Here is a 25,043-nt window from a genome sequence, read left to right on the forward strand (position 1 = left end):
ACTTGACAGATTAATTTCAATTTAAACTGATTTCCGTCTTTGAAAATCATTTGTGTTTTTCCACGTTTGTCATATCACAATATTCCAACTGTCATAACTGTAACTCTACTGTATTACTGGAACTAAATCTGATCCAAGGATTTGTGGTTTATTACTCTGCAGTGGGACCAACTTGATTAATCTGCAGATGCCCGATCTCAAACTCTAGAGCTTTAAAATGAGTCAGGGTTAGACTGCGTCTTTTACCTTTAATATGTGTGCACTAACAGTTTGACTCACAACTGTTGACACCTATAGAGTGTGCATGCAGCTTCTCATAAAAACGTAACAGACCAAACTCCAAACAGATTAAAAGCTAGAATAAATAATAATGCAGTGTTGACTGCACGCTAGTGAGCGTGTACTAATTTTTGTGCTTTAACTTTTCATTGATGTGATATCACCTTTTCTTCCCTCTTGTCCTTTGTCTTTTTATTCGTGTTGGTCCAGTGCTTAGCATGGAACCACTGGAGATGCCCCCTTGTCATCCCACTACCCCGAGTCACAGACCTAATTTGATGTGTATGCAGAATAGCACTTTAAAGACATCACACTTTTACAATTAAGTCTCCACTGTAAATCACAGCAAAATGCAGTTTAACGCACCATATTTTCTTGTCGAGTATGCATTTGTGACCATTTCCACCTAAATTTAGTCATCCTCTGCATTCCAAGTGAATGTCCAAGAACAGAGTTTCCTCAAATAGTGGCTTGGAGAATGTATTTACTCAACCACAGAGAGTACCAGGCATTAATTATAAAGCAGTGGTTCTCAAACTTTTTTATACCAAGTACCACTGCAGAAAACACTTGGTTCTCCAAGTACCACTATAATGACCAACATTAAAATACAGTAACGTAGTCCACCTAAAAATGCATTAAAACAAAGCAGAGGTTTTGTTTAACAAGTATATTTAACATTTTTGGCTAATGTTACATTACATACCGTTTGAAAAGTAACACTCTTTGAATATTTAATTGATTATTTGGTGTGCCACCAAATGGAGCCCGCGGACCACAGTTTGAGAATCACTGTTATAGAGGAACACAAATGTGTTTATATAATATGTGATACAAATGCTGTAAATATATTATATATGATACATTGCCCAACAAAGGCAAGTGTAACATGCTGGAATTGAACACCAACAGCTGTTTAGCAACATTTTGAAGCGTATACAGAGGTAAATTACTAGCCGCTGGATGCTGACTACTCCACTTTAAAGTACCAGTAGAGTGGAAAAACAAATTGCCTCTATATTGAAGCTTTTACCATATATATCTGATTCATGACACCAAAAGACTTCCAAAGTTTGCGAATAAATGGCTATGATCAAAATAGTATCAATCTCACAGAGATTCCCGAGCCATTTTGAGAGTTAATGAGGAAGCCAGTCACGTGATCTGTGACATAGCATTAGGAACCACAGATCCCTTCCCCATCAACAACAATGCTTATCAAGCAGACTTAGTGAGAGCCAACAACGATTACTTTGGGAAAAATTATGATCCAGAACCACATTATTTTGAGCCTGAACATAAAGAGGATGAGCAGTAAGTTTTAGAAGCTAAACGCTAAACGAATGCAGCTTTATTGTGACACTGAAGCATCAGCAGCATTGCTAGGTACTACACATACAAACTAACCATAATAAAACAAACTCTTACTGTAATATTTCTACTTTTGCTGGGATGCCGACCGACGGGACGCTCACATAATTCTGTTTAAATTAAAATTAAATCTCAATCCTCATGAAGGGTTACATTTTTTTTGCTGCAACTATTATCTTTTTGTATCTTTTTTTGTCGACTCGGGGATGATAAAGTTGGCCAGCCTTTCAGTCCATGGCCACATTTGTCTATTGCCAGGTGAGAGATGCATGAATTATAATTTCGAATTTTGTTTTAGCAAGTTTGAGACAAAGCAGAAGCAACCACCGGCTCAGTGTGTTAACAATAGCAGCGTAAACTGGGAATTAGCTCACTGCTATCAATGCGCCTCTAAAATAGGCTGTCTGCGTTGGCGCTTATAACTTTAACTCATATTTGGTTAATTTTCAGGTCACGACATGTATTGTTGGCGGTTTCTCAATGTTTTTAGAAAGGGTATAATGGGCGTAATAGAGGACCCTCGATCTGTTGACTCAATTGTTAGCTATTTATTTACGATTTTGAATGCGTAAAAAAAAGCCAATCAAATGTGTTCTTGTCTTACATAAGGATTGTGAATGAATAACAGTGCATCTCTTTCCAATTTTTGCGTATTTTCTGTATGACTGATCTGATAACAATTTCAGAGTGTAGAAGCGTTACTACACTGATGTAGAATCTACGGAAATTACCGAAGATATTTGGAGCGGAATATTCAAAATGGCTGACTGAATTTGTTAAATTTTGTGATGTGTATACGTACTTTTGCGGATTGTAAATACAATTGGATATGGTTTATTGGACACAATGAAACACAAAAGCATATAAAGTCAACTTGTTTTTCCACTCTTGTAGTACTTTACATCATTAAATGCAGCTACTGCTAAGTTGTGCAGTTAAAACGAAATCAGTTAGTTGTTTACACAGCCGTAGCTATTCATTTCATTTTTTTATTGCCGTGGTGCTAATTCGAGAGATTAATATTTCAAGAAATATAGTAGGGTTTTTTTTTGTTAGTTTTTTTTAATTGCTTTTTTTAAAGTTATGCACTTTGTGGTCTGATAACTGGTCTTTTTTTGTTTTACACAGTACTTACACTACCGTTGAAAAGTTTGGGGTCACATTGAAATGTCCTTATTTTAGAAGGAAAAGCACTGTACTTTTCAATGAAGATCACTTTAAACTAGTCTTAACTTTAAAGAAATACACTCTATACATTGCTAATGTGGTAAATGACTATTCTAGCTGCAAATGTCTGGTTTTTGGTGCAATATCTACATAGGTGTATAGAGGCCCATTTCCAGCAACTATCACTCCAGTGTTCTAATGGTTTGATTGATTGAGACTTTTATTAGTAGGTTGCACAGTGAAGTACATATTCCGTACAATTGACCACTAAATGGTAACACCCGAATAAGTTTTTCAACTTGTTTAAGTCGGGGTCCACTTAAATTGATTCATGATACAGATATATACTATCATATATACTATCATCATAATACAGTCATCACACAAGATAATCACAATGAATTATTTACAATCAGGGGTGTGGAGGGGGGCGGGGGGGGTTAGGATATGGACATCAAGTAGTGGACATAGAGAGAGAGAGAGAGAGAGAGATCAGAAGGCATAAGAAAAAGTATCTGCATTTGATTGTTAGCAATCCGGGGAGGGTGTTAGTTTAGGGTTGTAGCTGCCTGGAGGTGAACTTTTATTGCGGTTTTGAAGGAGGATAGAGATGCCCTTTCTTTTATACCTGTTGGGAGCGCATTCCACATTGATGTGGCATAGAAAGAGAATGAGTTAAGACCTTTGTTAGTTCGGAATTTGGGTTTAACGTGGTTAGTGGAGCTCCCCCTGGTGTTGTGGTTATGGCGGTCATTTACGTTAAGGAAGTAGTTTGACATGTACTTCGGTATCAGGGAGGTGTAGCGGATTTTATAGACTCATTGGCTCAGAAGGCTAATTGATGATTAGAAAACCCTTGTGCAATCATGTTCACACATGTGAAAACAGTTTAGCTCGTTACAGAAGCTACAAAACTGACCTTCCTTTGAGCAGATTGAGTTTCTGGAGCATCACATTTGTGGGGTCAATTAAACGCTCAAAATGGCCAGAAAAAGAGAACTTTCATCTGAAACTCGACAGTCTATTCTTGTTCTTAGAAAATGAAGGCTATTCCACAAAATTGTTTGGGTGACCCCAAACTTTTGAACGGTAGTGTACATTAAGGGAAGGGTACCAAAACGATAGTAACCAGACCGAAAGATGAAGGTGCTGTCGGCGCCTCATTTCGGTGCTAAATTAATGCATACTCGACCATCTGCAACAAGTGCTTGGTGGTGATATTGTGTTACGGCGAACAAGGTACATTCACAACCCCGCCGCAATTATGGGAGTCAAACCTAACAACACGAACAAGTCGTTTTATGTTGTGTATTGCAGCTGTTTTCGCTACAAGATTGTTTGTAGATTGAATTTCTTATTTTCAAATGTATTACTAAATTATCATTTACTTTGTATATATTAAATTACTAGTCTTGAATTACAGAACATTTCATAAAAGTAAGGAATTTATTTACATTTTTTAAATAAAAATGTGAATGTTTGAAAAAAAAAATTGAAGTACCAGTGTGGGCATCGTTTTTAGAAGTACCAATTTAATACTAGTATCGGTTAAAATGTAAACGATACCTGTCCCTACCTACATTACACAGTGTGGCCTCAGCAACAATGAGAGAAAGCAGTGTGTTTCTTAATAAGCATAATCTCAACAGAACATTGAATATGTGACATGTTCACAATGAATGTTCTCATTACAGAACATGATAAAAGGTTACATGTGTAAAGTTGTAATAATCCATCAAAACACTTCAAAATTGCATCATGTGTTTGAGCGCCGCAAGCACTTGTTTCTCTCCTGGCCATTGCTGCTTTACTGACCTGCCTGGTTTTACTGGCTTGAAAGATTCTTTGTATCGTAACACTCAAATGTGCTTTGTTTTCACCAGGTGTCAGTTTGCATGCTGTTCTTTATATACCGCCCCCTTCAACCAACCTGCATATGAGCATCACATGCTCTTTTGCTTCCTGTCCCACTGCATATTTTCTATCTTTCATCACAATTCCTTGTTTATGGAACAACCTGAGCATTCTGCACGGGGAGGTCTTCCCATTTCCACACACTTACTACCACCCTACAAACCCTCCGTCACCGTCCAACCTCCTCACCTTTCAGTTCTCAAACTTTACATCCTCTGGCCTGTTTCCTTCGTTTCAGTCTGTGTTGGGCTGGCATGTGATGGTGGCACTGGTGTGTTCTCCTTCTCTCCTCCTTGTTTACTAACAGACGCAGACCAGACTGGAGCATGCCCACATTAAGGAGCTTGAACAGAGCCTGCACTTTGAAAAGACCAAAGCTGAGAAGCTCCAAAGGGAGTTAGAAGACACTAGGGTAACGAATTGAGCTCCGCGGGCTTGTGCGAAGGATAGCGTACACTGGTTGTATCCGGGGTTCCCGTAACTGGAACTCCACTTTGAATGGGTTTGTAGACAATTAAACCAAAGTTGCATTTATTGGCTTTACGCCCAGAGTTAGTTCTTCAAAGTTGATGTCCATTTTCAAATGACTTCAGAGGATTAATAATGTTTCATAAGCACATCGAGAGTCAAGAAGCCTTGACTGACAGTTCAAATAACAATCCTATCACTGCTAAGCCAGATAGACACATGTCTCTCGTGACCCCAGCTAATCGTTTTCTACTTCTCCCAGTCCTTCCTGACATCCAAATGTGCTGCTTATTGTTTGATAGCCATAAACCTGTCGTCCCCTAGTGCTCCCCTTTTCATATTGAAGTAATTGTTGGAAATGAAATGTTCATTTGGAGCACAAAATAATGCAGATTCTAGGCAATTGTGCTGCAAAATCTTAAGCACTTACAATTATTGTATATGATTTAAGTTAAAAGATGACGTATATCACGCTTTTAAAATGTTGTTCCTTATGGGGACACAAACTATTACATTTACTGTTTTGCCATAATATTCATGACCTAAATATATTGTTATTACCTGTTATATACTGTAGGTGTAAGGAAAAAATTACTAACTTGCAGTGGTTATGAGGTACCTATTGGGTTTAAGGTGTTTGTCAGGGGTGAGGCTGTTATTTGTACTAATAGATGCTTGTATTAATACATTGAAAGTTTTGTTCTTTACAAATAGGGATTTACTTTTAAAGACTGTAAACCTCAGCTTTACAGATGCCATGCCAGCTGTGATAGTAGTGTATTGTGCAACAATGGCACAGAGTTAAACTACCACTGTTATTTTTTTTATCTATGGCCGTTAAAAGGAAAGGTCTAGTTAAATAGGGGCATTTATTTAATGTTGATTAATTAGGTCACGGCACTTTTTGGAGTCGAGGCCATTATCTATAAAAACACAGTGTACATAATATACACTAATCACGAGAGCACACAGACATAAATGAATAAAAGCTAATTGCCAAGAAATAGATTAAAACAATGAAAAGAAGCATTTTATTCTGACAAACTGCAACACAGTAGCAATTTGACTCCAGAGGCCAATGTGGATTTAACGCACTGGTAGAGCTCCATACATGCTTCCAAAGTTCACTTCCATTGTTTGAATCATGCCACAAGGGCTCATTTTAATGTCTTGTCATGCACATAGCTCACTGGGTCACTATGTGTGACATGAAGATCTATTTTTCAATTTAAGATTTCTGCTTTTCAAGGTTGCTACGGTGTCTGAAAAATCCCGTATCATGGAGCTTGAGCGGGACCTCTCACTTCGAACCAGGGAGGTTGCTGACCTGCAGCTCCGTCTAGGGTCCCAACAGGTGTCTGGTGACTCAAACGCCGCCCTTTCTCCTCTCCTGGAAGAGATAAGCTCTTTGAGGGATAAGTTGGCGTCTCTGGAAGCCAAGCAGCAAGATGAGTTGTCCACGTACAAGGAGAAGCTGGAATCTCAAGAGAAGGCCCACAGTGAGGCAGCCGCCCAGCTTCAGGCTGCATCTGTCAGGCTGTCCGGTGACAACGAGCAGCTGAATATGCGCTTAAGCCAGGCTGAGAAGGAGAACAGCAACGTCGCTGAGATGTGGCGTTCCAAGTTGGAGTCGGCCATGGCCTCCCACCAGCAAGCCATGGAGGAGTTGAAGTTGTCCTTCAGTCAGGGTGAGGGTGCTCAGGCAGCAGAGCTCGTGGAGACCAAAAGTGCACTTGAAAGGTTGAAGCTCGAACATACGTTGGTTCTGGAAGCCACTGCCAAACATGAAGCTGATGCCACAGCTCGCATGCAGGAGATGCAGACCTTGAAGGAGAAGCTATCATCACTGACTGATGACAAAGAGCGCCTGGAGGACGCACTACAGTCCAGCGTGGAAAAAGCAGAGAATCAGCACCTTGTAGAGATGGAGGACGTCCTCGGTAAGCTTCACACTGCCGAACTTAGAGTAAAGGAGCTTGAGGAGAATGCCAACAAGCTTGCACAACAGGCCCAAGACAAGGATAGAGAGACCAAAGAGATGGTGTCTGCAATGGCGGACCTTAAGAGCCAAATGACACAAAGCAAACAGGATCTTGAGACTCGGCTGGAAAATGTTCAGAACAAAGAAAACTCGCAGGGTACCAAGGTGTGTTTTGTTCCCAAACTCCCCAAACACACACACACACACACGTTCTTAGTGAAACCCATGTTTGAAGTGTATATTGTGCTGCAGGTGAGTGAACTGAGCTCACTTTTGGCCGACAAAGAGAAAGACATTCTCTCACTACAGCAACGTTTGGCCACTGAACAGCAGGAGAAGGATGGTGTGGAGCAACATCTTGGAGGCTTGGTGAGCTTTCTAACTTTTTTAACCAGTACATCAGCAGTAGGCTGGGAGAAAATATCACATGGAAAATGTCTTCTGCCCGCAGAAACTGCAGTTGTCTGAAAGCACAGAGGAGCAGAGTAAATCTGCCAAAACTATGCAAGGTTGATTATCGCTTTTTGTTGTTGTTATATTTTCCCGGCCCTTTTTCTAGTACCTTCTGTTTTACAAATTCCTCCAATGTGTAAAATATACAATTCTTCACTGGCAGAAACCATTGAGCGGCTTAGCAAGAAGGAGGAGCAATGCACATCCTTGAGCACAGAATCAGATTCCCTCAGGAGTCAGCTTAATGGTGAGAACCATCGACGTGTTTTTGACTTTGAAGCAGAATAAACTTTGGGGACCAACTTGCTTCCATGCTTGTCCACATACAGGACTGGAGAGGAAGCTGGTGGCTGCAGATGAGAAGCTGGAGCAGCTCACCAAGGACAAAAGCAAACTGGAGAATGACATTTCGGACATGATGAAGGCGTCCGGGGATAGTTCAGTGCAGCTGACCAAAATGAACGATGGTCTCCGACAAAAAGAAAGGTTCTAATCTTTATATCAGTAATGAAAGTAAATTGTTCTAAATGATTACTTATCACTGTGTTCTTGTTCCCCCTCACCCCCCATTACTTAGGAGGCTAGAGGAGTTGCAGAGTCAACTTGCGGAGGAAAAGACAAGAGTAGTCGAGTTAAATGAGCAACATAAGCAGGCGCTTTCTCGCAAAGACCAGGACCTGCAAGAAACACGAGATACACTCAATTCACAAATCACAAGTCTCCAGGAGAAGATTACAACCTTGGTTAGTAGTATATAGCACTCGATAAGGTGTATGTGTGATAAAGTCTTCAAAAGATGTCCCATTGGTGTATCCTTAGTCACGTGTTTCGTTTCTGTTCTCAAGGAGAAAACTGTGCAACACGATGTAAGCCAAACTGAGGAGTTAAAGGCTTCTCGTGGGAAAGAAGTTAAGGTGCTACAGGATCTGGTTGATCGCCTAAAGCAGGAGCTGTCCTCCGCCAAGGAAAAGAGCCAGGAGCTGGAGAAGGTGGTGTCTGAGCTGCAGCCATACAAGGAGCAGCTTCAGGTAAGCACACACCCAAATCAAAGGTTCATATGGTATTCTAAGCCCCTTAGTACCATCTTCCTTCACATTTACCAGCATTATTGATATGTCATAACAACCATTACAACACTATTGTAATATGTCATTGTTAAGTAAATACTTGTGATAATGCATTTGAATATGCTGTTACTGTATATGATCAACTTTACAAAATGTTAAAATTATTGGAATTACTTTTTATTGCCAGGTTTGTCTTGTATTGAAGTTGTGGTTTAAGTGAGTTCTAATACATAGTAGATGCTATGTTTAGTCAAAAAACCCAATCAGTCACTGCTTTTAAATGTATGCCTGCTAGCGTTGTTCATCAACCTATTCGAGCAGAACATTTTCACTTCGAGTTTGATTAAAATTGTTACTTCATGTAGAAGATTGAACAACATTTAAAGTTAAACTGCATTAATAAGCTGGAAGTAGTAATCTTGTACATACAGATATAATTCTAAATTTCTCTTACCAACACAGTGACCTTCTTTTAATCTATGATTAGTCTTTAATTCTGCTTTTTACATTTTATTATTATTTAAAGGTAAAGTGAAAATGTTTGACTTGATGGTTTTGGTGTTTCGCTCTTTTAAATTTTTTTAAAAAAAGCTTCTGCAGTTTAACCTTTCCATTTGCATTCAACCATATCAGCTTGGTTTGTTTTGGAGTCATCTTATATTTTCCCTCGGTTTGCATACATTTCCCTACTTTTTCAACTTCATTTCCCCCAGTGCCTTTCTGCTGAGCTTGACTCCTCCAAGCATGATGTTGAACACTTGTCCAAAAAACTGGAGAAGCAGACTCTAGATCTGGAACAGAAGTGTAAGGAAAGGGAGGATGTTTATGCTGAGAAAGGCAAACTGGAAAAAGAACTATCGGATGTGGAAAACAAGCTCTCCGCTCTGGAGCCTCGCCTGCGGGACCTTTCTGCCCAAAATGAGGAGCTGTTAGTGACCATAACAACACTTTCGCAGAGTAAAGAGGAATTACTTGACAGCAACAGGCATTCTGATCAAGAAATAACCTCTTTGAGCAAGAAGGTGGAGGAGCTTATCGGTTGTCTTCAGGAAGTACAGACTGACAACACAAACCTGCAGAAAACTAATGGAGCTCACCAGGCTGATATTGCAGAGCTCCAGAAACAGAATGAGAAGAAACTTCTGATTGAAGCTAAAAACAAGCAGCTGGTTGAGGACTATGAAAATGTCTACAAAGAACGAAGCAGGCTTGAAGAAGAACTCAAGGAAAGCCGGTCTAAACTCACGTGTGAGAATGAAAGTCTCATTTTAGAGAGAGATGCTGCTAAAAATGCCAAAAATTCTCTTGATGCTAAGAACGCTGAGTTGCAGGCCAAACTGCAATCATTAAACTTGGAGAAAGAAGATCTGACAATGAAGATTAGCCAGCTGCAGGCCCTCACAGAGACCTTAACTAAAGAAAAGGACACCATGTCTTCTGAAATCAGTGATGCCACTCTGGATAGGAAGAACCTGGAGAGGATAAAGGAGGAGCTCCAGAATAAGCTCAGTCTCACCAAAAAAGACTTGGATGGTTCTGTGCATGAATGCGAAGACCTGAAGGCATCTAGACTTAGCCTCGTCCAGATGCTGGAAGAATTCAAGACCAGCAGTCAGGTTACTGATTCCGAAAGGTTTCACCTCATGCAGGAAAAGGAGGACTTACTCGCCGTCCAAAGAAAAGTATGCAAAGAGAAAGAGGAGCTTGTGAAAGAAATTGAAGAGCTAAAGGAGAAGCTCCAGGTCTCCGCTCAACAGCTGACTCAATCCAGTGACAAGCTGAACGAAGCATTGGTATCGTTTGAACAAGAAAGACAGTTGTTTTGCACGCAGAATTCCGAAAACGCTGAGGCTCTGCATGCTTTGAGAAAAGAGACTCTGACTCTAGAGGCGGTGCTCGAGCAGCACAAAATGGATTATGATCGTCTGGCGGGCGAGAAGGGAGAGTTAGAAGGGCAGCACACAAAGGCCGTATCTGACATTAGTGTTCTTTCACTTGAACGCGATAAGCTAGCAAGCGATGTCCGAACAACAAAAGACCAGTTGGACAGCTGCTCCAGAGCTAATACTGATCTTAGGCAAGTGGAGTCTCATTTGGAATTGACACTGCAGGAAACTAAATGCCAAAAAGACTTAGCAGAGACTGAGGTGACCTCCTTGAGAAAGGAAAAGGCCGAACTCCAAAACCAGCTGAAGAAATGCTCTTCAGATATTGAGCTTCTCGAAAAGTCCAATGCTGATCTTGCTCAAGTGCATAGCAGGCTAGAAACAAATTCCGAGAACTCGATCGCAGATCTCACAACACATTGCAGACAACTGCAGTCGTCACAGGTTGAAGCCGACACAAAAATGGAGTTGCTGCAGACCGTAAAGAAAAATCTGCTCCAGGAGATCCAGGAGCTGAAAACACAGACTGCATCGTTGTCGGAGGCAAAGCGTCATCTTGAGGACCAGCTACAGGTGGAATGTAATGAACGTTCTAAAGCCACATTTGACAAGGACAGTCTCTCTAAACAAGTAGAAAAGCTGCAAAACTCCTTGTCCAAACTTCAGCAGGACAATGAAGAAATTTCCTCTCAGCTCAAGAACACAAGTGAGCAAAAGGTGTCTTTAATGGCGAAGATGGAAGATATGAAAGCGCAACTGAAGGAGCAAGAGCAAGAAGGTCACCACTTGTCTGAAGGCAAACAAGAGCTTTTATTAAAACTTGACCAGATGGATAAACAGATGACTGCCCTAATGACAGAGAAAGAGGACCTATTGTCAGGACAGCATCGGTTAGAGCAGGATATTTCTTCTCTACAATCTAGCCAAGAAAAATGGCTTGCAGAAAAGTCCCAACTCATTAGAGAGTTAGAGAAGTCTCAGGCAGGCCACAAGCAGCTGGAAGAGGACGTTGAGGTCTACCGAGGAGACAAGGCCACGTTGGAGAAGCAGTGTGAGGCAGCTAAGGCTCAACTTAGTGCTTCTGCCAGCGCCCGGGACGAGATCTCTTTCAGCGCTGCTAACTTAGCAGCCGCAAAGGACACGCTGAAAGCGGAGAGGGACGAGGCCGCCCAGCAGGTTGCACAGCTCCAGTCCCAACTGAAACATGCCGTTGCTAAGCAGCTCGAGGTATTCCTTCGGTAGTTCTGATAGTAGTCGCCACTGACACAAACACCTTCATGTTGCTGGGCCAATGACAGTGCCACTGCATGCTTGCTCCTTTCCCAGCTTTTTATTTGCATGTCATAATTTTCATCCTCCATTTACTAACCATACTTGGTGTCCAGCCTTTTTACCTTCACTCCTGTGGGCTTATAACGTGATCCAACCTGAAACGTATTGTGGGACTTTTGTTGGTGTTGACCCAATGAAAAGCTTTCCAAAGTCCTGTTCTGCATTGGTGCCAAATCCTTACCTTTTACTTTTGACACCTAATAAAATCCAACACTTAAAATGTGTCCTTTACCGAATGTAGTACTTTTATAGGCACAGACAGAATTCCATGGGTACTACTGGGTATCGATTCACGTGAAATTAAATGATGCCATATTTTGTCATGTCCAGTTGCAGAATAAACACCGGCTCAAGGAAACAATCACTCAAGCAGCACTCAGCGTGGTTTCAGCCAAACTCCCTCTAACTAATATTGCACAGCAATAAAGCAAGTGTGCTTGGTATAAAAATGCTCGAACGTAAAGTAAGGCTCCACTCTTCCATGCGCTGACTTAATGCTAATTTAAATTAGATTTGCCAGGGACAGGCGATTTCTACATGGTGATTTCAACACCTCCAATTTTGGTAATGAAAACTACAACTAAGAAGAATGCTACAATCAAACAGTAGGTGTGTAATAAGTACAATACTTACAGTATAAACACTTTGTAGCGGACAACGTAATACATTCAGCGTCATTGAAAAACCTAAATAAATAAATAGCCTATACAGTACTGCCATCTAATGTTTTGGAAGGGCAACTGCATTGAAAATCAGACTCAAGTTAAAGTACCTATGACTGTCCCACACACACACTAGGTGTGGCGAAATTATTCTCTGCATTTGACCCATCACCCTTGATCACCCCCTGGGAGGTGAGGGGAGCACTGAGCAGTGTAATAAGAAAACCGGATACACCAACTTGACAGCACATTTATCATAAAGTGCTAATTTTAAAATGTCACATTAAAAATAAACATTTTATTATCAAGCAATTAACAAACACAAAAGTACTGAAAATTGTTACCGTTGAGTATCGATATCGATTCCCAGTCACCAGGAATTTGTATTGTAGCGGTTCAAATGTGAATGATACCCATCCCTACCCATAGCTGGAGTCATTATTCTTTTTAATGTCGCAAACAGCGCCTGTGCCGGTTTCTCGCAAGTAGTGCACTCCATTTTGACTTCTACTCTTGCTTCCAGACGAGCCATTGGACGACATTTTTGCTGATCAAGATTTCTAGTTTCGATTGACACTGACAGAGATGTAATACTATGAGCATTACAACAGTTGTCGTCTGAGAAGCCTCCATCTATATCCGTTCTAAGGCCACAGGTTCTCTGTAAACGTTATGTCAGTTATTCACACTAGTCATTTGTGTTTGAAGAAATGTATCACAGCATTCTATATCAGTAATTGTATTATTTTTATAATATCAGCATGCAGTCAATCTAGTGATTAAATGTTGTCTCTAATCAAACCTTGTCTTAGCAATATTGTCCTAACATAACCTACTGATTATTAGTTAAGGTTATCAAACATTAAAACCCAACAAACGATTCTAAAATGTTCTTACTCGGTTTAGGCCTCTGAGGCTTCTGGTAAAACTGGTGAGGCTGTTGATCAACTCACTAAGGAGAGAGATGCACTGCTTCAGGAGAAGAGTGAAGCCAAAGCTCTGCTGGAGGGTCTTCACACATCTAAGCAGGGCCTGGAAACACAGGTATTGCCGAAATGATGACTGAAGTGTCTTAAAAAACAGAAAACACATTTGTTCATTCGTTTCTGGTTTAGCTTGAAGCGCTGAAACAAGAAAGTTCCAAGTCCCAGGCAGACCTGACTGCATCCAAAGAGCATCTTTGCACAGAGACACAGAAGACAAAGAGTCTGTCTCAGGAAATGTACGTGTGCCAACTGCCATCCACAGGCCACTGCATCGGTCTACTTTTTGTCTGTGTGCAGTATTAACGTGTTTACTTGTATTTAGAGAGAAGCTTAAAGAAGTGCTTTCCACAAAGTCACAGTCCCTGCAGACGTCGCAAGATGAGAACAAGAAGCTGACTCAGAACCTTCAGAAAAATCAGCAGGACCACGGCGAACTTGGGAAGGTGGTACTTTTCACACTTCTATAATTCAACTTAGAGCATATGAACATTGTCACCTTTATCATGACTGAACTTTGTACGTTTTTTCAGCTCAAGGATGAGTGCTCAAAACTCCAAACACAGTTGAAGGAGCTGGAGCAAAGGTGAGTGTTTTAAATCTCACCAATCATTTCAAATTGACAGTTGCTAAGAAACAACGCTTAATGTATGTCAAATGCTTTTTTTATTCCTTTCAAAGCCTGCCAAGTTATGCCTTCAGGTACCTCACTGTTCATCCTGTGGTCGTCATCACATAATGATAGTGCGCATTTATCACTCAGGGTTCCAGAGAATTAGATACCTCTAATCAAAGCGCCATATGGTAATCACTCACTGTACATTATAATCCTTTCTAAATTTGCATGATGTCCCTGCCTGACAGCGAGAGCACCTTAAAGAAGAAGATGGACAAGCAGAAGGCCGAGTTCCAGAAGTCCGCCCTTAAAAACAGTGCCTTAATGTCGGAGAAGGAGGAGCAGATGGAGGCAGTGAAGACTGAGGTGAGGCTAATTGAAGCATTTATGACAAAGTCTGCCATCCATGAATTATTTTCCCTTTCAGTTTTAGTTGGAGATATTGGCATGTAGGGATGTATACCGTGAACCGGTATTTTTTCGTACCGGTACCTAATTGGGTCGATCCAGGAAGACCGTTAAGATTCTAGACTAATGATACTGCTATCTGTATTTTTTTTTTTTATCCAGTCGTAATTATGACGCGCAGTCATATTCAGCTCAAGTGTCGCTACGATGGACGGGTAGATGATAATCAACTTGGAAAAATCACAAAAAAGAAAGCAACACCACACAAAAGTTTGTAACACAACAATATTACTTCCTAGTCCCCAAAGTCACGCGCGCTAATAAGAGTTAGTGTCAGAAGTGAATGGCACTACGGCGTGATTCATCAACCCGACTGTCCTCTATGCGATCCACTAATCCACAGGCCAATATTATTCCTCGCAAAGATTGAACATTTTAATTAATCACTGAGTCTTTTTATTTGTATGCTACCCACCCGACACACACACACACATGTTGGTGGCTGTCAGGTTGGTGTGCAACAGAAACACGAACAACAATGTGTATTATTACAAAATGCACACCTACCTAACATGCTAATTGATTTATATTATATATTTGACATGACATATGTGACAGGTCTGTGAATGAACAAGAATGCCATACATTATTATTTTACTTATTTTTTTATTATTATTTTAAATGTTATAGGGACAAGCGGTATTAAATTGGATGGATATACCGAGTGGGTAGCGGGGGTGTATATTGTAGCCTCCCGGAAGAGTGAGTGCTGCAAGGGGTTATTATCGGCCGATAAATGCTTTAAAATGTAATATCGGAAATTATCGGTATCTGTTTCAAAAAGTAAAATTTATGACTTTTTAAAAGGCCGCTGTACGGAGTGGTGCATCTCTAATCATCTCTAATAATATAATGTACTGCAGAAAATCTATAAAAATATGAAACTGTTTTATACCAATTTCCCCACTAGGTGAAGCCACTACACTAACTGATCGTTTGTACTAAAAGGCATGAAAAACATCACCAATATGTTTGCTGGGAAACGTGGTTATTTATGCATTGTTTACCAAAGTATATTGACATGTAATAGTATTAAATCACCCGAGTTTGCTTGAAATGGATCCTAAAAGTTCTCAGATTTTCCCAGGGGTTGGAACGCTTATCACAAACGCGTGTTGTCAGTCATGCGTTTGTTCCTGATCTACCAATGTGGTGTGTTCTTGCAGCTCGCTGCTTTGCGTGGAAAAAGTGCCTCGGCCAATACGTTGCAGGGAGTTATTGAGGCCTTGGAGCAGGACAAGGCTCAGCTCAAGGAGCGCGTGGAGAGACTGGAACAGCAGCAAGCTGGCTCCACAGGTTTTGTTTTACTTACTTAAAAAAGATATATATATTATTATTAGGTGTGTCAGCACTCTCTTCCACACAGTGACATAGTTTAATTGTTCCCATGTTTGCAGGTGATGCAGTTCTGGACCAACTGAGAGAAGACAATGACGCTGCAGTGAATCAGGTACACTGTCCTTTTCATTGTGTGTTCTTACTGGATGGGTCATGAATTGTGTGCAAAGTTGCTTCCCTTCCCTACCCTGCCCCATGAAGGTGTTTTTAATCAAGGTTTTTTCAAATGTTCTATCACCTTTCATATTTGGGGCAGTCGTACGGAACCAGGACATGAGTTAAGTGTTGATTGTGACAGTATAATGTTTTAAAGAGGTTACAATGGTTGCGGACAAACCAACACAGATCTCCTTTACAATGTTATACTGTGTCATGAATAATGTGTGTTGTGTAGTTGTAGGTGGGTTCTAATTGGAACCTTTTATTTTTTTTCCTTCTCTTTTAAATCCCAACGCTGTGCTCTGTCTCTGATGTTGCCAATGCTGCACCGCCATCAGGCAGCGGTTTGTTGACGTTTCGCTTCACTCATGCATGCGTTTGTGTCACGGTCAACATATGTCACTTACATGTCAACACTGGCCTAGCCTGGGCGATAAATCTCATTTATTGATAAATACATTTTTTTTGTTGCAAACCATTTAAAAATAATAATTAAAAAAATAAAATAAAATTCTCCTCTTGCGACAGCATTTTTGTGAGCTTCCATAGCAAAGATTCACATGCCTAGCAAACGAGAGCGAGGCATTTGTTCCAAAGAAAAAATATTTGTTGTCAGTGCTGACTGCATGCTGCAAAGTTTGTTGGAAAAAAAAAAAGACAGCAGCACAACAAACTTATTTCAGCATCTGATATCGAAGCGATAAGTCGAGTGCGGGGAATTCAACTCTTTACAAGGCGAACAAGACCGTAACAACAAACTCCCACTAAAAAGCAGCTTAATACTACACTAGGTTCCATGAATGATGAGAAAGAAACACATTAGAAAATGACTGAAGCAGTCGTCATGCATGCACTGCAAAAACTGAAATCTAAGTAAGATTAAATATCTCAAATAAGGGTGATATTTGCTTATTTTCTGTCTGATAAGATAATTCTTCTCACTAAGCAGATTTTATGTTAGTGTTTTACTTGTTTTAAGGGTTTTGGTCCTAAATGATCTCACTAAGATATTACAGCTTGTTGCTGAGATTTGATGACCTATATTGAGTAAAACATGCTTGAAACTAGAATATCAACTGTTGCAAAGCTGTGTCATCAACACTCACATTTATAAAACTGCTTTTTTAAAGTAATAATTTCTTACTTCAAGCATGAAAAAAACAAATTATGATGCCGAGCGCATATCATTATGTCAAGATAATGGCACTAGCATTTACTTAATTTAAGAATATTTTTCAACATATTGAGCAAAAAGGTCTCTTTTTTTCTACCAAGAAAAGTGCACTTGTTATTAGTGAGAATATACTTTTTTAAAAGGTATTTTTGGGTTAATTGAGGTTAGCTAGTTTTATTTGTTTTGGAAAGTCTTGACCAGCCGAATGTTCTTGTTCTATTGGCAGATCATTTGGCTTAGTTCAAATAAAATACCCCTAATTTTAGTACTTTTCTTTCTTGTTTTTGAACACTGACTTTTTGCAGTGTGTAGCTAAAGATGTGGTGCCCAAACATTGAAAAAGCCTGTTTTTATCCACTTACTAAACTATAGAGATGTTACATCTTATTGTTTGTAAGTATTTTATTCAAGACAGGAGATTTTAGTGCTCTCGATCTCAAAGTTGGAGTTTAATTATTTGCATGCAATGATATGCTAAATGTTTGTTTACAGAAGTGTTTTATTCAAGACAGAAGTTTTGCCTTCCATAAGAAGCTCTGTATTGAATCATTTTATTCGATTAAGACGATGCATATTGATCCACATATGAGCAAACGCATCACAGTATACATACCAGAATTGGCTACAACAGCTAAAATTAATTTTAGTTTTTACACTGCAAAAAGTCAGTGTTCAAACACAAGAACAAAATAAATAAATTAGGGGTATTTTATTTGAACTAAGCAAAATTATCTGCCAATAGAACAAGAAAATTCGGCTTGTCAAGACTTTCCAAAACAAGTAAAATTAGCTAACCTCAATGAACCCAAAAATACCTTTAAAATAAGTATATTCTCACTAATAACAAGTGCACTTTTCTTGGTAGAAAAAAAAGAGACCTATTTGCTCAATATGTTGAAAAATATTCTTAAATGAAGTAAATGCTAGTGCCATTATCTTGACATAATGATATGTGCTCGGCATTACATTTCTTGAAACCAGCAAACTTATACTAAAAACTAATTTATTGTTCTTAACGGAAAGGCAACAAGGCAACTGCTTGTTACTCTCGGGGTCTCCTAGCCGCTCAGGCAAATCATATGGTCTAAAAATGCATTTTTCCATGGATAACATGACATCATCGCGCCAAGTGCGTGCTCTTTCAGTCAATTAGTGCGCATATATACAGCCCGGCCCCCGGCCAAAAAAATTTTAATTGTAATTTTGAGGAATTTATCTGAATGTGCATGAACTACCGTATTTCTGTTCAAAATTCTTAGAAATGTCACATGTTGAATGTTTAAATATTAACTGTCAGTTTACTGTACTGTGCCAACTGTACTACTATATGAGTACGTGTTTTCTATTATTTCATTGAAAATAAAACAGCAAAGTCCATTTGGCTGTCATCCGTTTTAATTATGAGACACAATTGTGTCAAAATCATTATTTTTTTTTTTCATGCTTGAAGTAAGAAACGATTACTTTAAAAAAAAAGTAGTTTTATACTTGTGAGGAGAGATGTCCGATAATATCGGCCTGCCGATATTATCGGCCGATAAATACTTTAAAATGTAATATCGGAAATTATCGGTATCGGTTTTTTAATTATCGGTATCGTTTTTTTTTTGTTTTTTTTTATTAAATCAACATAAAAAACACAAGATACACTTACAATTAGTGCACCAACCCAAAAAAACTCCCTCCCCCATTTACACTCATTCACACAAAAGGGTTGTTTCTTTCTGTTATTAATATTCTGGTTCCTACATTATATATCAATATATATCAATACAGTCTGCAAGGGATACAGTCCGTAAGCACACATGATTGTGCGTGCTGCTGGTCCACTAATAGTACTAACCTTTAACAGTTAATTTTACTCATTAATTACTAGTTTCTATGTAACTGTTTTTATATTGTTTTACTTTCTTTTGTATTCAAGAAAATGTTTTTAATTTATTTCTTATTTTATTTTATTTAAAAAAACAACAACAACCTTATCTTCACCATACCTGGTTGTCCAAATTAGGCATAATAATGTGTTAATTCCACGACTGTATATATCGGTATCGGTTGATATCGGTATCGGTAATTAAAGAGTTGGACAATATCGGATATAGGCAAAAAGCCATTATCGGACATCCCTACTTGTGAGTGTTGATGACACAGCTTTGCAACAGTTGATATTCTAGTTTCAAGCATGTTTTACTCAATATAGGTCATCAAATCTCAGCAACAAGCTGTAATATCTTACTGAGATCATTTAGGACCAAAACACTTAAAACAAGTAAAACACTAACATAAAATCTGCTTAGTGAGAAGAATGATCTTATCAGACAGAAAATAAGCAAATATCACCCTTATTTGAGATATTTCATCTTACTTAGATTGCAGTTTTTGCAGTGTAAAAAAATATTTTCTAAAAAGTCCAATGTATCTGTAAAAAAAAAAAAGAAATTTAATTGTGCTAACAGTAAGATGCAGTGTCATTTCATACTACTAGCTTTTGATTATATAAAAGCAAAACTAGTTTTTATATCATATCTGTCATTTGAATGCATTGCTTTCTTTAAAACTTAAGGGGGGAAAAAAAATGGTAAATCAAATTTTTGGTGAAAAAAATCTGAGATTTGATCTTGATGCCGTTTCGCCCAGGCCAAGGCTGAAATGTTCCTCGTACTCACTCACCTCTTTGTTTTTGGGTGTCACATGTTTCTGTTGTCCGTCACTGAAGCCTTCCTTGGTTATAATAAAGGGATGGGCATTTTATCACTGTAATATCTATTATTGGTAAGCACTGTGGCAGCAACCAGCAGAGGGCGCAATTCATTTGGGCTCTCGGCCTGCATGTTGCTCTTTAAAGGCCTACTGAAATGAATTTTTTTTATTTAAACGGGGATAGCAGATCTATTCTATGTGTCATACTTGATCATTTCGCGATATTGCCATATTTTTGCTGAAAGGATTTAGTATAGAACAACGACGATAAAGATTGCAACTTTTGGTATCTGATAAAAAAAAGGCTTGCCCCTACCGGAAGTAGCGTGACGTAGTCAGTTGAACATATACGCAAAGTTCCCTATTGTTTACAATGATGGCCGCATGAAGTGAGAGAGATTCGGACCGAGAAAGCGACAATTTCCCCATTAATTTGAGCGACGATGAAAGATTTGTGGATGAGTAAAGTGCAAGTGAAGGACTAGTGGGGAGTTGAAGCTATTCAGATAGGGAAGATGCTGTGAGAGCCGGGGGTGACCTGATATTCAGCTGGGAATGACTACAACAGTAAATAAACACAAGACATATATATACTCTATTAGCCACAACACAACCAGGCTTATATTTAATATGCCACAAATTAATCCTGCATAAAAACACCTGCGTGTTTGTTATGCTAGCTCCTAGCTCCTCTGCTAGCTCCTAGCTCCATAGAACACGCCAATACAATTCAAACACCTGATCAACACACACAATCACTCAGCCCAAAAGACCGTTTACCTAACCCAAGGTTCATAAAGCTTATATATTTTTAAAAAGTTACGTACGTGACGCGCACATACGGTCAAGTTATCGAATGTTTAGCAGCCAAGGCTGCATACTCACGGTACCTGATATTCAGCTGGGAATGACTACAACAGTAAATAAACACAAGACATATATATACTCTATTAGCCACAACACAACCAGGCTTATATTTAATATGCCACAAATTAATCCTGCATAATAACACCTGCGTGTTTGTTATGCTAGCTCCTAGCTCCTCTGCTAGCTCCTAGCTCCATAGAACACGCCAATACAATTCAAACACCTGATCAACACACACAATCACTCAGCCCAAAAGACCGTTCACCTAACCCAAGGTTCATAAAGCTTATATATTTTTAAAAAGTTATGTACGTGACGCGCACGTACGGTACGGTACGTGTTATGCTAGCTCCTAGCTCCTCTGCTAGCTCCTAGCTCCATAGAACACGCCAATACAATTCAAACACATGATCAACACACACAATCACTCAGCCCAAAAGACCGTTCACCTAACCCAAGGTTCATAAAGCTTATATATTTTAAAAAAGTTACGTACATACGCAAAAAAAAGCCAAAGCTGCATACTCACAGTAGCACGTCTGCGTCTTTGTCATCCAAATCAAAGTAATCCTGGTAAGAGTCTGTGTTGTCCCAGTTCTCTACAGGCGTCTGTGTATCCAAATCAAAAGTCCTCCTGGTTAGAGTCTCTGTTATCCGAGTTCTTCCATCTTGACTGCATCTTTCGGGAATGTAAACAAAGAAGCGCCGGCTGTGTACTGTTGTGGCTGACTACGTTCGAAAAATACGTCCATTTCGCACCGACAACTTTCTTCTTTGCTTGCTCGGTTTCCTTCTCCATAATGCAATGAACATGATTGAAACAGATTCACGAACACAGATGTCCAGAATACTGTGGAATTATGAAATGAAAACAGAGCTTTTTCGTATCGGCTTCAATGTGGAAGGCATACCCGTGTTCGCCGGGCTACGTCACACGCATACGTCATCCTCAAGAGGCGTTTCGAACCGGAAGTTTAGCGGCAAATTTAAAATGTCACTTTATAAGTTAACCCGGCCGTATTGGCATGTGTTATAATGTTAAGATTTCATCATTGATATATAAACTATCAGACTGCGTGGTCGGTAGTAGTGGGTTTCAGTAGGCCTTTAAAAGTATATTACACAAGCTTGTAACTACAGCCAAATATAAAAAATAACCTACATATTCAATTCAGAAGATTTAATCAAAATGCACTGATGTAAATAAAACCGAGGTATGTCTTATTTTTGGTGTGGATGGAAGCATATAAGTCTGCATCATTTGGAATATACCTTTTTATTCTTATCATCCTAATGTTCATTCTTCCTAATGCTCACAAACACTCAAACGCCACCTTTTCTATGTCTGCTCCTGCTAATTAGCTCAGGTAGCTTCACAAGGGGCTTACTCTAAAAACAATATCTAATAGCAATTTCTATTTAGAGTTTTTATTTTTTCAAATGCCCATCCTTAATTGGAGTTTTCTTTTCTTAAAACATTTGTTTAAAAAAAAAAAATTTCCTGACTGTTTTGTATGTGTTTTTCTTCAGATTGACTTCTTGAATTCAGTCATTGTTGACCTTCAGAAGAAAAATAAGGAGCAAAAGGAGAAGATGGAGAAAATGGCCGCCGCCGCGCTCAATGGCAACAACGTTGACAACTATGGCGGGTAAGTCCGATAACTTAGCTTACCTCAGTGGTTGTCTCTTGTGTTATATTTATGATGTGAGCTGCTGGTCATGGCTTTCTTTGATTGATTGAAACTTTTATTAGTAGATTGCAACAGTTCAGAACATATTCTGTACAATTGACCACTAAATGGTAACACCCCAATAAGTTTTTCAACTTGTTTAAGTCGGGGTCCACGTCATCAATTCATTCTTTGCACTCAGTGATTATGTAGCCTCCTTTTCTACAAGTTCTCGGTACACCATCGCACATTTTCCTGGTGTAAAATCTATATAGCAATATCTATTGCAGCCTTCTGCGATAACCATATGCATCACAACTAGAGATGTCCGATGATATCGGACTGTTGGTATTATCGGCCGATAAATGCTTTAAAATGTAATATCGGAAATTATCGATATCGGTTTCAAAAAGTAAAATGTATGACTTTTTAAAACGCCGCCGTACGGAGTGGTACACGGACATAGGGAGAAGTACAGAGCAGTTGCGTCTCCCAGTCATACTTGCCAACCCTCCCCATTTTCCCGGGAGACTCAAGAATTTCAGTGCCCCTCCCCGAAAATCTCCCGGGGCAACCATTCTCCCGAATTTCTCCCGATTTCCAACCAGACAACAATATTGGGGGCGTGCCTTAAAGGCACTGCATTTGCGTGCCGGCCCAATCACATAACATCTACGGCTTTTCACACACATAAGTGAATGCAATGCATACTTGGTCAACAGCCATACAGGTCACACTGAGGGTGTCCGTATAAACAACTTTAACACTGTTACAAATATGCGCCGCACTGTGAACCCACACCAAACAAGAATGACAAACACATTTCGGGAGAACATCCGCACCGTAACACAACATAAACACAACAGAACAGATAACCAGAACCCCTTGCAGCACTAACTCTTCCGGGACGCTACAATATACACACCCTGCCCCCCCCCAACCCCGCCCACCTCAACCTCCTCATGTCCCACATTCCAAGCTGCTGTTTTGAGGCAGGTTAAAAAAAATAATGCACTTTGTGACTTCAATAATAAATATGGCAGTGCCATGTTGGCATTTTTTTCCCATAACTTGAGTTGATTTATTTTGGAAAACCTTGTTACATTGTTTAATGCATCCAGCGGGGCATCACAACAAAATTAGGCATAATAATGTGTTCATTCCACGACTGTATATATCGGTATCGGTTGATATCGGAATCGGTAATTAAGAGTTGCACAATATTGGAATATCGGCAAAAAAGCCATTATCGGACATCTCTAATCACAACGTATTATTTGGTATATTAATAAGAGAACCATTTCAAAACTGGTTACAAAGGCTCCTATGCGGTGACATCTTGCATCATTTCCAGTTATTCCATGATTTTCTAAGACTATTATTAATCTAAGTACTCATTTCCTGTTTCCACCTGCTTACTTTTTGCAATGTGTCTATTTATACTTCTGGTCAAATGTAAGAAGCACTTAATTTTCTGTTGTTTGGATACTTTGCATTAGTTTTGGCTGATACTACAAATGTGCGTATCGATCCAATACCAAGTAGTTACAGGGCCAGTATCGGTCATACCAATGTTGATAGTGATACTTCAAATTTTCAAGATCATGGAGTAACAGTTTTAATCACAATTATGGTGGTGGTGTAACAATATCAATTAAATATTAAAATTATTTCCTACTATTGAGTATGATTGAAATCACCACCCCACTTGTAAGAAGTACTGTTGGGTGAAGTCTTTGATAATAATTAGTGACCCAGTAGACGGGAGGTCGGGAACTTTTTTGGGCTGAGAGCCATGAAAGCCAAATATTTTAAAATGTATTTCCGTGAGAGCCATATAATATTTTTTTTAACACTGAATACAACTAAATGCGTGCATTTTTAAGTAAGACCAATATTTTTAGAGTACAATTACTCCCGTATTATTTTTAATAACATTGTTATTCTGAAGCTAACTGTCAGGTTCAAACACTGATGACATCTACCGTATTTTTCGGAGTATAAGTCGCTCCGGAGTATAAGTCGCAAACGGCCGAAAATGCATAATAAAAAAGGGAAAAAACATATGTAAGTCGCACTGGAGTATAAGTCGCATTTTTGGGGGAAATTTATTTGATAAAACCCAACACCAAAAATAGACATTTGAAAGGCAATTTAAAATAAATAAAGAATAGTGAACAACAGGCTGAATAAGTGTACGTTATATGAGGCATAAATAACCAACTGAGAACGTGCCTGGTATGTTTACGTAACATATTATGGTAAGAGTCATTCAAATAACTATAACATATAGAACATGCTATATGTTTACCAAACAATCTGTCACTCCTAATCGCTAAATCCCATGAAATCTTATACGTCTAGTCTCTTACGTGAATGAGCTAAATAATATTGATATTGATATTTTACGGTAATGTGTTAATAATTCCACATATAAGTCGCTCCGGAGTATAAGTCACACCCCCGGCCAAACTATGAAAAAAACTGC

General features: G+C 39.2%; 1 protein-coding gene across 5 annotated transcripts in view; it reads left to right on the forward strand.

The window, feature by feature from the left end:
* clip1a (CAP-GLY domain containing linker protein 1a) overlaps nucleotides 1–25,043 on the forward strand; it is a 52,861-nt gene that overhangs the window by 24,825 nt on the left and 2,993 nt on the right. Inside the window, exons 9-26 of one of the 5 annotated variants that reach the window (XM_062025794.1) lie at nucleotides 5,039–5,143; nucleotides 6,449–7,345; nucleotides 7,433–7,549; nucleotides 7,632–7,689; nucleotides 7,797–7,880; nucleotides 7,963–8,119; nucleotides 8,211–8,376; nucleotides 8,479–8,661; nucleotides 9,414–11,813; nucleotides 13,496–13,624; nucleotides 13,696–13,802; nucleotides 13,889–14,009; nucleotides 14,097–14,149; nucleotides 14,245–14,265; nucleotides 14,428–14,545; nucleotides 15,814–15,943; nucleotides 16,045–16,097; nucleotides 22,416–22,534. In XM_062025794.1, coding sequence (XP_061881778.1) covers nucleotides 5,039–5,143; nucleotides 6,449–7,345; nucleotides 7,433–7,549; nucleotides 7,632–7,689; nucleotides 7,797–7,880; nucleotides 7,963–8,119; nucleotides 8,211–8,376; nucleotides 8,479–8,661; nucleotides 9,414–11,813; nucleotides 13,496–13,624; nucleotides 13,696–13,802; nucleotides 13,889–14,009; nucleotides 14,097–14,149; nucleotides 14,245–14,265; nucleotides 14,428–14,545; nucleotides 15,814–15,943; nucleotides 16,045–16,097; nucleotides 22,416–22,534 — 5,018 coding nt within the window. Of the gene's footprint in view, nucleotides 1–5,038; nucleotides 5,144–6,448; nucleotides 7,346–7,432; nucleotides 7,550–7,631; nucleotides 7,690–7,796; nucleotides 7,881–7,962; nucleotides 8,120–8,210; nucleotides 8,377–8,478; nucleotides 8,662–9,413; nucleotides 11,814–13,486; nucleotides 13,625–13,695; nucleotides 13,803–13,888; nucleotides 14,010–14,096; nucleotides 14,150–14,244; nucleotides 14,266–14,427; nucleotides 14,546–15,813; nucleotides 15,944–16,044; nucleotides 16,098–22,415; nucleotides 22,535–25,043 lie in introns of all 5 variants that reach the window. The other 4 variants (XM_062025793.1, XM_062025796.1, XM_062025795.1 and 1 more) reach the window with 4 other exon arrangements.

The sequence above is a fragment of the Entelurus aequoreus genome, linkage group LG17 (genome assembly GCF_033978785.1).
Source record: "Entelurus aequoreus isolate RoL-2023_Sb linkage group LG17, RoL_Eaeq_v1.1, whole genome shotgun sequence".
Classification (NCBI taxonomy): Eukaryota; Metazoa; Chordata; class Actinopteri; order Syngnathiformes; family Syngnathidae; genus Entelurus; species Entelurus aequoreus.